The following is a 14,348-nucleotide window of genomic DNA, read 5'->3' on the forward strand; positions in this document are numbered from 1 at the left end:
GGCGGAGCTTCATGAGCTCGCGCTCAGTCTCTCAGGACAATTTTACCTCACGGATGAATGACGATAATATCAGAAACTCGGTGTTCATTTCCAGTCGGACAATAATGCCTACAGAGTCAGAGTGCTGTATAGAGATGGAACAGGTATAGTTTAGTAGTTTAATTACGGTTATTATTATAACGTATTTGTCATCTGCTTGTATCCATTATTTATTAATAGCCTACAAGTCTGCTGTTTCAGAATGATGATTAAACATATACTGATGAGTTTAATAAAGTTTATTGTACATCACACGTCAGTTTTACCTCTGAAAATCACTGTAAGAGCTGAGTAAGCACTGTAAGTTATGTTGAGGGAGTTGAGGGAGGGTTCCTGTGGCGGACGTTAGTCAGAAAACTGTTCTACTGACGTCATTAAAGAAGGGAGTAGGGATGTTGTAGTCCAAATGGCCGGTTCGATGTAGGCTACTTCTGTTAAATAAAATATCTCGCTTGGTAATTGAACTTTGAGCTTTACAGATATTATTTTTACTTTAACAACATTACACACTAACTAAAGTTTGAAACATGGGATCACGAAGAACGGGACCTTTAATGTTCTGTCCTTTATAATTTCATCCTTTAAAAAGTCGTCTTTGATCACTAAAATGATATTAAGCGTTTTTTTTTTCTTGAAAAATGCCTTAAGATATCTTGAATGTAACTCGACACCCTTGCCTCATTTAGTATGCGCGGTTCTATGAATATGCAAATGAGCCCCGCCTCCACTCACTCACTCAGCTCAGAGATCCACTGGTTGACGATCACACGTTGATCTGATTGGTTACTCGACACCTTTGCCTCATTTACATTGGACAAAATTATAAACACAACACTTGTTTTTGCCGCCATTTTTCATGAGCTGCAGATCTGAGACTTTTTCTATGTACACAAAAGGCCTATTTCTCTCAAATATTGTCAAAATCTGTTAGTGAGCGCTTTTCCTTTACCGAGATAATCCGTCCACCGCACAGGTGTGGTGTATCAAGATGCGGATTAGACGGCAGGATTATTGCACAGGTGTGCCTTAGGCTGTCCACAATAAAAAAAAGTGAATAAATGGATTTTAAATACAGCGGAAATATCATTTAGAACCATAAAATACAAAATATTAAATATGAAAAATGATCGCACTACAACAGTACATTTCATTGAAGAAGAAAAAAAATCGACACGCGAAGGTGTTTGAGCTGGAAAATAAGAAGAAAGAACATCATTATATAAAAAATAGTACAATAATTTGTATGCTGCAGTTTCTTCCGTTTATCTCTCCAGACCAATGACTCTCTGGTGCGTCCGTCGGCCTTCAAACCCGTGGTGCCGAAGAGCTTTCACTCCATGCAGAACCTGGTGTGTCCCCTCCAGACGGGCTCCGGCTCGGCTCCGGGTCCAAGTGGTGTCGGCGCCGGCGGGTCCGAAGCGGGTCCGAACCAGGACAGTCCCGGCAGCCGAGGAACACACATGGGCCCGGGTCTCTCGGACTCGGGGAGGAACTCTCTCACGAGCCTTCCCACGTACACCGGGTCCGGTTACGGTCCGGCTCCGGCTCTCGGGCCCCTCAGCGCCTCCACCAGCCACATCAACCGGCTCGGCACCGGCGTCCCGGATAAACCGGGCTTCCAGAACGGGCTCAGCGCGTCGGACAGCGGGCGCTCGTCCTCGGGGAAGAGCTCGTCCTCGTACCAGCGCCTCAGTCACATGAGCGACGGCCCCGGACCCCTGAGGCCCTCCCCGAACTCAGACGACGTCATCCAGGACCTCGAGGACCGGCTGTGGGAGCGAGAGCAAGAAGTGAGTGAGGTGACAACCTTTATATGATCCTTTTACAATTCATTCATTCATTCATTTTCTTTCATTTTGCTTACACCATTGGACATTTATTTATTTATTTAATTTGTATAGACCATTGAATATTAATTTATTACATTTGTATACACCATTGGATATTTATTTATTTTAAGGCTAAATGGCAAGTTAAATTCACTCTTTATTTATATATTCATTCATTTATTCATTTTTTTAAAATTTGTATACACACTACTGAATATATGATTTATTTAATTTATTAAATTTGTATACACTATTGGATATTTATTTATTTATTTTGTTATATATATATTCATTTTTTTATTTTTTATGCACCATTGAATATTTAATTTATTTAATGTATTACAACTGTATATTGTGTGACCATTGGATATTTTATTTTATTTATTTTAAGGCTAAATGGCAATTAAACTTTTACTCTCTATATATTCATTCATTTTTTTTCTTTTTGTATATACACCATTGAATATTTAATTTATTAAATTTGTATACACTGTTGGATATTTATTTATTTATTTTATTTTTTGCATGCACATTGGATATTTTCCATTAAGTCTAAATTGTAAGTTAAATTCACTCTTTGTTTAAAGTTGCTCTGAATAAAAGTGTTTGCTGAATGACAGTGAGATTTACTGTACTTGCCAGAAATTGTTTTTACACTGTCTTTCGTCACCACTAGAAACTGTTTATAATCAATGACAAAAATCAAGATTGCAAAACTTGACATTTTAATGTTGGGATTGGAGAATGGTGTTTGCTTTTACTTTTATTTTTATTTAATTTAATTTTGAATATATATATATATATATATATTTTTTTTTTTTCAATTTTATGCATATAGCACATTTACTGCTATATACATTACTCTTTTATTTTGCATACTCGTTGGATAATTTATTTATTTATTTTTGCATACATATTGGATATTCTATTTTATTTAATTTTGCATAGACCATGGGATATTTTATTTATTTATTTAATTTGAATACACAATTGGATGATTATTTATTTATTTTCGATGCACATTTTTTTAATACACTATTGATATTTATTTGTTTATTTATTTTAAATTAATAAATTGGTGTACACCGTTACATATTTCATGTATTCATTTATTCTATTTAATTTTAGTAATTCGTATACACCATTAGATATTTTATTTAATTATTTAATTAATTTCATTTGAATGCACCATTGGATAATTATTTATTTATCCTCTTTATTTTTTCATACACCATTGATATATATGTATATATTTTTTAATGTAATATTATTATATGCATAAAACATTGAATATTTTTCAAAATGTTCATTGGATGAATTGCTCTCATATAAATGTGTGAAGAAAAGTCAAAGCAAGTCAATGAATGCAGCATTTTAAAATGTGTCCTTTTGTTTAGCAGGGGAAAAATGGTTAGATTATAAATAAAACCAAAATAAAGCCATTTTTATGTTAATAATCCAATCAATTTATATTGTTCCAGGAAGTGGCATCAATTACCAATTAGGTTATAAATGCTCAGCATAATAAATGCAATTTTATTGTATTGTAGCTTTAACAAACGTCAGGACAGATCCTGAGGTTTGCTTCAAATGTCAGTGTCAGTAAACCAGAAGATGCATGTGTTGCATTATGGATCTGACACATGACATTTGAGAATGCACCTATGCCTGAAATGAAGAGTGTGTTGTGGTGTGTTTTGTCGTCGCCTCAGGTGATACACATGCGGCGTAACCTGGACCAGAGCGAGGCGGCCATCGCCCAGGTGTTCGAGGAGAAGCAGCGTGTGTGGGAACGAGAGATGGAGGACCTGAGGCAGAACTACGCCGGTCGGCTGCAACAGGTGACACGCAACACACACCCATAAATGTTAATTAGCACATGATTTACTTACCCTGAAGTAGTCCTAGGTGTATATGACATTTTTATGATGGATAGTTGCACTTTTATGACGGACAGATGCACTTTTATGATGGATAGATGCACTTTTATGATGGATAGATGCACTTTTATGACGGACAGATGCACTTTTATGATAGATGGATGCACTTTTATGATGGACAGATGCACTTTTATGATAGATGGATGCACTTTTATGATGGACAGATGCACTTTTATGATGGACAGATGCACTTTTATGATGGACAGATGCACTTTTATGATGGATAGGATGCACTTTTATGATGGATAGATGCACTTTTATGATGGACAGATGCACTTTTATGATGGACAGATGCACTTTTATGATGGATAGATGCACTTTTATGATGGACAGATGCACTTTTATGATGGATAGTTGCACTTTTATGATGGACCGATGCACTTTTATGATGGACAGATGCACTTTTATGATGGACAGATGCACTTTTATGATGGATAGATGCACTTTTATGATGGATAGATGCACTTTTATGATGGACAGATGCACTTTTATGACGGACAGATGCACTTTTATGATGGACAGATGCACTTTTATGATGATAGATGCACTTTTATGACGGACAGATGCACTTTTATGATGGACAGATGCACTTTTATGATGGATAGATGCACTTTTATGATGGATAGATGCACTTTTATGATGGACAGATGCACTTTTATGATGGATAGATGCACTTTTATGATGATAGATGCACTTTTATGATGATAGATGCACTTTTATGATGGACAGATGCACTTTTATGATGGACAGATGCACTTTTATGATGGACAGATGCACTTTTATGATGGATAGGATTAGGGGTGCACGATATATCGAATCAATATCGTTATCGCGATATCACGTTGCTCGATATCCATATCGAAAGTGTCGCGATATTTACGCAATATTTTGTTTATGATGCGTTTGGTCCGACATGCACCGTTGCATTTCCCCCCGACTCATTTCCTGATTCTCCTTCTCCATAAACAATATTAAATCAAGAGAGGTTTAACTTTTCATGCTACAGATTTCCCACAGTGGTCAGAAAGAACAGGGGAGACACTTTGTTTTTCTCAATATAAAGTCGCTACTCGCTCCAAAGCTAACCGCCGTCACTCTCTCACTTCTCCCTTGCTCTCCAACCACACAGTCCCACACACACACACACACACACACACACACACACACACACACACACACACACACACACACCAGCGCACAAGTATTAAACATCAGGCCACGGTCCACCTGGCAACTTCATGCGTTTTCACTGATCGGATAGCTATCTGATTTATCAAAATACGATCTTCAATTCCCGCGCTATATGCAGATTTAATGGAGTTCACGTCACCGAAAGCAACAGTTATGAGCTGCGTTTATGATCATCAGGTAAAATAAGAGTTCGTTTATTTAATTTTAATGAAGATAACTGTGAAAAGCGTCTGCGACTTACTTTCACTTTGATAGTTTGCGCGTTGGCGTGATGAAAAGTAAATGTTCAACAGCTGCTCATCTGCGGTGATGCGTGTTGCAGTCGCGCGCGTCGTCATATCTGGCCATAACATGACAAGCCTGTAACGTTCTCATTTTTAGCGTTTTTGGAAGAAGTACATTTTACATATGTGGTTTATTCAATAACGAGATGCATTTACATTTGTCCAGTTTCAACTGAAATGCGGCCCAGATCACCTCCTGAAGTGGTTTGAGCGATAAGATTCAAATACGTCACGAATGCGTTTCACAGGGCATTTACATCTGGTCTTTTCACGGTCATAGCTATCCGGTTAAAGAAAACGCATATAGTGGCGTTTATGTTGCATAGTGTGTTCTGTAGACTTGCTATTTATTTATTATCTTTTACACTGTAGTGTACACAACTAACATGTCCTGTTCTGTAGACATATTATTTAGGCCTATTTATTAATGCTGTACCAGTCCAATATGACTGTCAGTTGAAATAAATCTTATGTTGTAAGAAAACTTGTTTTATTTATTAATCTTTTTGATGCGTTTTCCAATAACTTTTGTAGTTTTACATCCGTTTAAAAATATCGAAATTAATATCGATATCGCAATATTCATTATCGATATCGCAATATCACATTTTTGTCAATATCGTGCACCCCTAGATAGGATGCACTTTTATGATGGATAGATGCACTTTTATGATGGACAGATGCACTTTTATGATGGACAGATGCACTTTTATGATGGATAGATGCACTTTTATGATGGACAGATGCACTTTTATGATGGATAGTTGCACTTTTATGATGGACAGATGCACTTTTATGATGGACAGATGCACTTTTATGATGGACAGATGCACTTTTATGATGGACAGATGCACTTTTATGATGGATAGATGCACTTTTATGATGGATAGATGCACTTTTATGATGGACAGATGCACTTTTATGACGGACAGATGCACTTTTATGATGGACAGATGCACTTTTATGATGATAGATGCACTTTTATGACGGACAGATGCACTTTTATGATGGACAGATGCACTTTTATGATGGATAGATGCACTTTTATGATGGATAGATGCACTTTTATGATGGACAGATGCACTTTTATGATGATAGATGCACTTTTATGATGATAGATGCACTTTTATGATGGACAGATGCACTTTTATGATGGACAGATGCACTTTTATGATGATTGATGCACTTTTATGATGGACAGATGCACTTTTATGATGGACAGATGCACTTTTATGCACTTTTATGATGATAGATGCACTTTTATGATGGACAGATGCACTTTTATGATGGACAGATGCACTTTTATGATGGACAGATGCACTTTTATGATGGATAGATGCACTTTTATGATGATAGATGCACTTTTATGATGGATAGATGCACTTTTATGATGGATAGATGCACTTTTATGATGGATAGATGCACTTTTATCATGGATAGATGCACTTTTATGATGGACAGATGCACTTTTATGATGGACAGATGAACTTTTATGATGGACAGATGCACTTTTATGATGGACAGATGCACTTTTATGATGGACAGATGCACTTTTATGATGGACAGATGAACTTTTATGATGGACAGATGCACTTTTATGATGGACAGATGCACTTTTATGATGGACAGATGCACTTTTATGATGGATAGATGAACTTTTATGATGGATAGATGCACTTTTATGATGGACAGATGCATTTTTATGATGGATAGATGCACTTTTATGATGATAGATGCACTTTTATGATGGACAGATGCACTTTTATGATGATAGATGAACTTTTATGATGGACAGATGCACTTTTATGGTGGACAGATGCACTTTTATGATGGATAGATGCACTTTTATGATGGATAGATGCACTTTTATGATGGACAGATGCACTTTTATGATGGACAGATGCACTTTTATCATGGACAGATGAACTTTTATGATGATAGATGCACTTTTATGATGGATAGATGCACTTTTATGATGGATAGATGAACTTTTATGATGGACAGATGCACTTTTATGATGGACAGATGCACTTTTATCATGGATAGATGCACTTTTATGATGGATAGATGCACTTTTATGATAGACAGATGCACTTTTATGATGGACAGATGCACTTTTATGATGGACAGATGAACTTTTATGATGGACAGATGCACTTTTATGATGGACAGATGCACTTTTATGATGGATAGATGCACTTTTATGATGATAGATGCACTTTTATGATGGACAGATGCACTTTTATGATGGATAGATGCACTTTTATGATGGATAGATGAACTTTTATGATGGACAGATGCACTTTTATGATGGACAGATGCACTTTTATCATGGATAGATGCACTTTTATGATGGACAGATGCACTTTTATGATGGATAGATGCACTTTTATGATGATAGATGCACTTTTATGATGGATAGATGCACTTTTATGATGGATAGATGAACTTTTATGATGGACAGATGCACTTTTATGATGGACAGATGCACTTTTATCATGGATAGATGCACTTTTATGATGGATAGATGCACTTTTGTGATAGACAGATGCACTTTTATGATGGACAGATGCACTTTTATGATGGATAGATGAACTTTTATGATGGATAGATGCACTTTTATGATGGACAGATGCACTTTTATGATGGATAGATGCACTTTTATGATGATAGATGCACTTTTATGATGGACAGATGCACTTTTATGATGATAGATGCACTTTTATGATGGACAGATGAACTTTTATGATGGACAGATGCACTTTTATGACGGACAGATGCACTTTTATGACGGACAGATGCACTTTTATGATGGACAGATGCACTTTTATGATGGATAGATGCACTTTTATGATGGATAGATGCACTTTTATGATGGACAGATGCACTTTTATGACGGACAGATGCACTTTTATGATGATAGATGCACTTTTATGACGGACAGATGCACTTTTATGATGGATAGATGCACTTTTATGATGGATAGATGAACTTTTATGATGGACAGATGCACTTTTATGATGGATAGATGAACTTTTATCATGGATAGATGCACTTTTATGATGGACAGATGCACTTTTATGATGGATAGATGAACTTTTATGATGGATAGATGCACTTTTATGATGGACAGATGCACTTTTATGATGGATAGATGCACTTTTATGATGATAGATGCACTTTTATGATGGACAGATGCACTTTTATGATGATAGATGCACTTTTATGATGGACAGATGAACTTTTATGATGGACAGATGCACTTTTATGACGGACAGATGCACTTTTATGACGGACAGATGCACTTTTATGATGGACAGATGCACTTTTATGATGGATAGATGCACTTTTATGATGGATAGATGCACTTTTATGATGGACAGATGCACTTTTATGACGGACAGATGCACTTTTATGATGATAGATGCACTTTTATGATGGATAGATGCACTTTTATGATGGATAGATGAACTTTTATGATGGACAGATGCACTTTTATGATGGACAGATGCACTTTTATCATGGATAGATGCACTTTTATGATGGATAGATGCACTTTTATGATGGACAGATGCACTTTTATGATGGACAGATGCACTTTTATGATGGACAGATGCACTTTTATGATGGATAGATGAACTTTTATGATGGATAGATGCACTTTTATGATGGACAGATGCACTTTTATGATGGATAGATGCACTTTTATGATGATAGATGCACTTTTATGATGGACAGATGCACTTTTATGATGATAGATGCACTTTTATGATGGACAGATGAACTTTTATGATGGACAGATGCACTTTTATGATGGACAGATGAACTTTTATGATGGACAGATGCACTTTTATGATGGACAGATGCACTTTTATGATGGATAGTTGCACTTTTTCACACCACCACCCAAAAAAAAAAAAAAAACTACAATAAAACCCAGCACCCCAACCTAAAGCATGTTCCCGCGCCCCTGCAGGTGACCCGAAGGGCCCAGCGTTCCCAGCATGCACTGCAGGCCCAGATCGGGCGTCTCCAGCAGGACAAGCGCCGGCTCCAGGACGAGATGACGCTCCTGCTCGCTCAGAGAGAAGAACTGGAGAAGAAGTGCTTGGACTTCAGGAAGGAACAGGCCGATATTCTGCCCAGACTCGAGGAGACCAAGTGGGAGGTCAGTCTGAAGACAACACTGGAAAAATGCTTTTGTCAGTCAGTATTTTTGTCTTGTTTCCAGTTTCCATTGTGTGTGTGTTTGTTTGTGTGCAGGTGTGTCAGAAGGCGGGTGAGATCTCTCTGCTGAAGCAGCAGCTTCGGGAGAGTCAGGCCGAGGTGACGCAGCGCGCCGGAGAGATGGTGGCCCTGCGGGGTCAGATGAAGGAGCTCAACGCCCAGCTGAGAGAGCGAGAGGAGAACGAGATCAGCCTCAAGGAGTCCTTCTGCACCAAGACCCTGGAGCTGGAGCGCTGCGAGGCCGAGCTGCAGACCATGCTGGCCGAGGTACACACACATCACACAACGGCTCGTCTGCAAAAAATGCTTTTCTTACTTAGTATTTTTGTCTTGTTTCCAGTCCAAATATCTAAAAAAATCAAGTGAGCCAATCAGCAGTAGGGGGCGTGTCCACTCATGATGGGGAGGAGAGAGTGAGCCATTCAGCAGTAGGGGGCGTGTCCACTCATGATGGGGAGGAGAGAGAGTGAGCCAATCAGCAGTAGGGGGCGTGTCCACTCATGATGGGGAGGAGAGAGAGCCAATCAGCAGTAGAGGGCGTGTCCACTTATGATGGGGGAGGAGAGAGAGTGAGCCAATTAGCAGTAGGGAGCGTGTCCACTCATGATGGGGAGGAGAGAGTGAGCCAATCAGCAGTAGGGGGCGTGTCCACTCATGATGGGGAGGAGAGAGTGAGCCAATCAGCAGTAGAGGGTGTGTCCACTCATGATGGGGAGGATAGAGAGTGAGCCAGTCAGCAGTAGGGGGCGTGTCCACTTATGATGGGGGAGGAGAGAGAGTGAGCCAATTAGCAGTAGGGAGCGTGTCCACTCATGATGGGGAGGAGAGAGTGAGCCAATCAGCAGTAGGGGGCGTGTCCACTCATGATGGGGAGGAGAGAGTGAGCCAATCAGCAGTAGAGGGTGTGTCCACTCATGATGGGGAGGATAGAGAGTGAGCCAGTCAGCAGTAGGGGGCGTGTCCACTCATGATGGGGAGGAGAGAGTGAGCCAATCAGCAGTAGGGAGCGTGTCCACTCATGATGGGGAGGAAAGAGAGTGAGCCAGTCAGCAGTAGGGGGCGTGTCCACTCATGATGGGGAGGAGAGAGTGAGCCAATCAGCAGTAGGGGGCGTGTCCACTCATGATGGGGAGGAGAGAGTGAGCCAATCAGCAGTAGGGGGCGTGTCCACTCATGATGGGGAGGAGAGTGAGCCAATCAGCAGTAGGGGGCGTGTCCACTTATGATGGGGGAGGAGAGAGAGTGAGCCAATTAGCAGTAGGGAGCGTGTCCACTCATGATGGGGAGGAGAGTGAGCCAATCAGCAGTAGGGGGCGTGTCCACTTATGATGGGGGAGGAGAGAGAGTGAGCCAATTAGCAGTAGGGAGCGTGTCCACTCATGATGGGGAGGAGAGAGTGAGCCAATCAGCAGTAGGGGGCGTGTCCACTCATGATGGGGAGGAGAGAGTGAGCCAATCAGCAGTAGGGGGTGTGTCCACTCATGATGGGGAGGATAGAGAGTGAGCCAATCAGCAGTAGGGGGCGTGTCCACTCATGATGGGGAGGAGAGAGTGAGCCAATCAGCAGTAGGGGGCGTGTCCACTCATGATGGGGAGGAGAGAGTGAGCCAATCAGCAGTAGGGGGCGTGTCCACTCATGATGGGGAGGATAGAGAGTGAGCCAATCAGCAGTAGGGGGCGTGTCCACTCATGATGGGGAGGAGAGAGTGAGTGAGCCAATCAGCAGTAGGGGGCGTGTCCACTCATGATGGGGAGGATAGAGAGTGAGCCATTCAGCAGTAGGGGGCGTGTCCACTCATGATGGGGAGGAGAGAGTGAGTGAGCCAATCAGCAGTAGGGGGTGTGTCCACTCATGTTGGGGAGGAGAGAGAGTGAGCCATTCAGCAGTAGGGGGCGTGTCCACTCATGATGGGGGAGGAGAGAGTGAGACAATTAGCAGTAGGGGGCGTGTTCATTTAAGGTCTTAGCAATGAAGGGAGTGTCTGTTTGGGTCTATTTCAGACATAAAGTGTTTCTCAGAAATCTCTTACTGCAGCTTAATTTCATAATTGTTAGGATCGCTATTAGATATTTTCCCCACTTTTTCTTGATATGTTGTTGACATGTTTAACCTTGTCTTCAGGTCACGGTGCTGCGGGACAAGCTGAGCGCGTTTGAGTCGGAGGTCACGCGTCTGAAGAAGGCCCTCGGTGACCTCGGCAGCAGCTCCAGTCGTCCCAGCGATCCCAGTCTGTCCGATATGGGGCAACTGGTGGCGTCCCGTAGCCGAGAGCATCTCATGTCCCCTTCGGATCCGCCAACGTCACTCCCGGCGCTCCCGGCTCCCGATCGGCTCCTCAGCGACGACTCCAAGGTCCAGTGGGCGGAGTCAGGTGACCTTCGCCGCCAGCTAGAGCGACTGCAGGGCGAGCTACGCCTCGAGCGGCAGCAGCGCGAACGACAAGCGCTAACATTCGCACAGGAACGCCAAACCTGGCATGACGAGAAAGAGCGCGTGCTGAAGTACCAAGCGCAGTTGCAGCTAAGCTACGTGGAGATGCTACAGAAGAACCAGGCGCTTGAGGAGCGCGTGGACAAGCTAGGAGCCAAAATGGCCGCTCCGGCTCTGGCTTTACCAGAGGCGCCAGTTTCCGTGTCAATATCGCTGACGTCTCCGACCCCGCCGGTGGAAGAGAAGAAGAAGACGCCGGAGATGCAGCAACTCGCCCCGCCGTGGCCCGTTCCGACCCGACTGGAGAGGATCGAGTCCACCGAGATCTGACTAAAACCAAGATTACAATAGCATTCAGTACAATCCGAAAACGAAACCGCTTCCGAGGACTGTCCAAGGATGCCCTGCTTGTCTAGGGCGGGCGTTTGGGTTGGGTATGAGCCTTAGCCTTAGCTTTATCGGCTTGTCGAGGGCTGGTTAGTAGTGCAGATGAGCTGGCCGCTAGTCAGCCGCGAGAGGAAACGTAGCACTCAGGGGTTTAAGGGCGTAAGCTACTCGGACTGGGTTCAGGATCTCACAGAATATAAGAAGAATATCCTCGTTAGCAGCATTCAAAACAAGAGGATCTCGCGACACACCGTCACCGTTTTCGGACCAAATCTTAGAGCCAGTCTTGAGTGTTTATGCCGTTTGTTTATTGCACTGGAAGGCCAGAAACATACTCTACACAAGTGCGCAGATGTGCATTACTAATGAGTGTTCAGAAGTTTGGGGTCTCTTCTGTGATCAAAAATGCAGAAAACATTATTGTTGCAAATGTGAATATATAGTAAAGTGTAATTTATTCCTGTGATCAAAGCTGAATTTATCATCATTACTCCAGTCTTCAGTGTCACATGACCCTTCAGAAATCATGATTAGAAACATTTATGATTGTTATTATTTTTGTAGAATCCGTGATACTTTGTTGCAGAGATTTGTCTCTTTTGATCAATTGAATGCATCCTCGCCGAATAAATAAAAGTATAAATGTCAAGCTAATTGTGCTGACCCCAAACTTTTGAATGCTTGTGTAGCGAGATATACATAACTAACATGCTCAGAAGGCATCGAGCGTTGCGTTACACTGCAAAAAATGCTTTTTGTCTTGTTTCTTAAATCAAGATGCATTTATTAGATGAGCAATGCTGTAAGATATTATGTCTTGTTTTCAGGGGAAATAAATCAAAATTAAGAGAGTTGTTGCTTAAAACGAGAAAAATTATTAGACAAAAATTATCAGACATTATCAGATCTTAAGATTATTTTTCTGACCCCATTGGTTGATAGTAGTTCACTTTTAAAAACACTTTTGCTGATAATTTACTCACCCCCATTTAACTTTAAACGACACCAGACGATGAATAAGGGTCTTATCAAGCGAAACCATCGCTCATTTAAAAAATAAATAACAAAGTTTAAGTTTTATAAGCTCAAATGCTTGATCTGTGATGCGCGTTCGTGACTCTCCTGTTCATCAAAATGAACAAATCTTTTTTCGAGTCATTCATTCAACGAACGAAACGAACGAATTGACTCGGGAAAAGATTCGCTCATTTTGATGAACAGGAGAGTCACGAACGCGCATCACACAGAGCAAGGCGAGCATTTGAGCTTATAAAACTTAAACTTTGTTATTTATTTATTTATTAAATGAGCGCTCGTTTCACTTGATAAGATCCTGGAATCGTTTAAAGCCCTTTAAACAGTTTGCACTGAAACTGTCTTTTGGATCTTGCACCGTTTGGTCCCCATTGAAGTCCATTATATGGAGAAAATCCTGGAATGTTTTCATTTCTTTTCGACTGAAGAAAGAAAGACATGGACATCTTAGTTGACACGGGGGCGAGTAAATTATCAGCTAAAGTTTTTTTTTTAAAAGTGAACTACTCCTGATTTATTTCCCCTGAAAACAAGACCCATCTTATGTTACTCATCTAGTAAATGCCCTTGATTTGAGAATTTTTTTGATATGTTGACTGGAAACAAGACACACAAGCATTATTTGTTGCAGTGTGTGAGTTGTGTGTGCGTTGACGCTCTTGTATGCAGTATGTTTGCGCGGCACAGAGGGAAACTCAACTCGTTAGCCCGAGGCAGCAGCGGCGGAGGACGCGTGTTCATTTCGAGTCAGACGTACTGTGTGGCCTGAATGTTGTTTCTGCCCTTTCTCTGTCCTGATGTGGAGTACACTAGAAGCAGGATCGAGATGGGATATGCTTTATTACCCGAGGAAGGTTTGGTTTATGAAGCTGCTCGACGGCTGAGCCAAAACCCGGAGCTAATTAGATTATATTTGACTTTACATTCTTCCAAAAAGAGCATATATAATATGTGTCAATGTATACTTACTGAGAGTATCATTTTA

At 41.0% G+C, this 14,348-nt stretch overlaps 1 protein-coding gene across 4 annotated transcripts in view; it reads left to right on the top strand.

Moving 5' to 3' along the window:
* The window catches only part of lzts3a (leucine zipper, putative tumor suppressor family member 3a), a 19,385-nt gene extending 6,205 nt beyond the window's left edge, over positions 1-13,180 (top strand). For 2 of the 4 annotated variants that reach the window (XM_089130664.1, XM_089130665.1), the window contains exons 3-7: positions 1,314-1,829; positions 3,548-3,709; positions 9,260-9,451; positions 9,547-9,777; positions 11,633-13,180. In XM_089130664.1, the coding sequence (XP_088986790.1) occupies positions 1,314-1,829; positions 3,548-3,709; positions 9,260-9,451; positions 9,547-9,777; positions 11,633-12,271 (1,740 nt within the window). In that variant the 3' untranslated portion in view covers positions 12,272-13,180. Of the gene's footprint in view, positions 1-1,313; positions 1,839-3,547; positions 3,710-9,259; positions 9,452-9,546; positions 9,778-11,632 lie in introns of all 4 variants that reach the window. The other 2 variants (XM_039661482.2, XM_089130666.1) reach the window with 2 other exon arrangements.
* Positions 13,181-14,348: the final 1,168 nt, after the last annotated feature.

This window comes from Pimephales promelas, chromosome 4 (assembly GCF_988280905.1).
Source record: "Pimephales promelas chromosome 4, fPimPro1.hap1.1, whole genome shotgun sequence".
In the NCBI taxonomy this organism is placed as follows: Eukaryota; Metazoa; Chordata; class Actinopteri; order Cypriniformes; family Leuciscidae; genus Pimephales; species Pimephales promelas.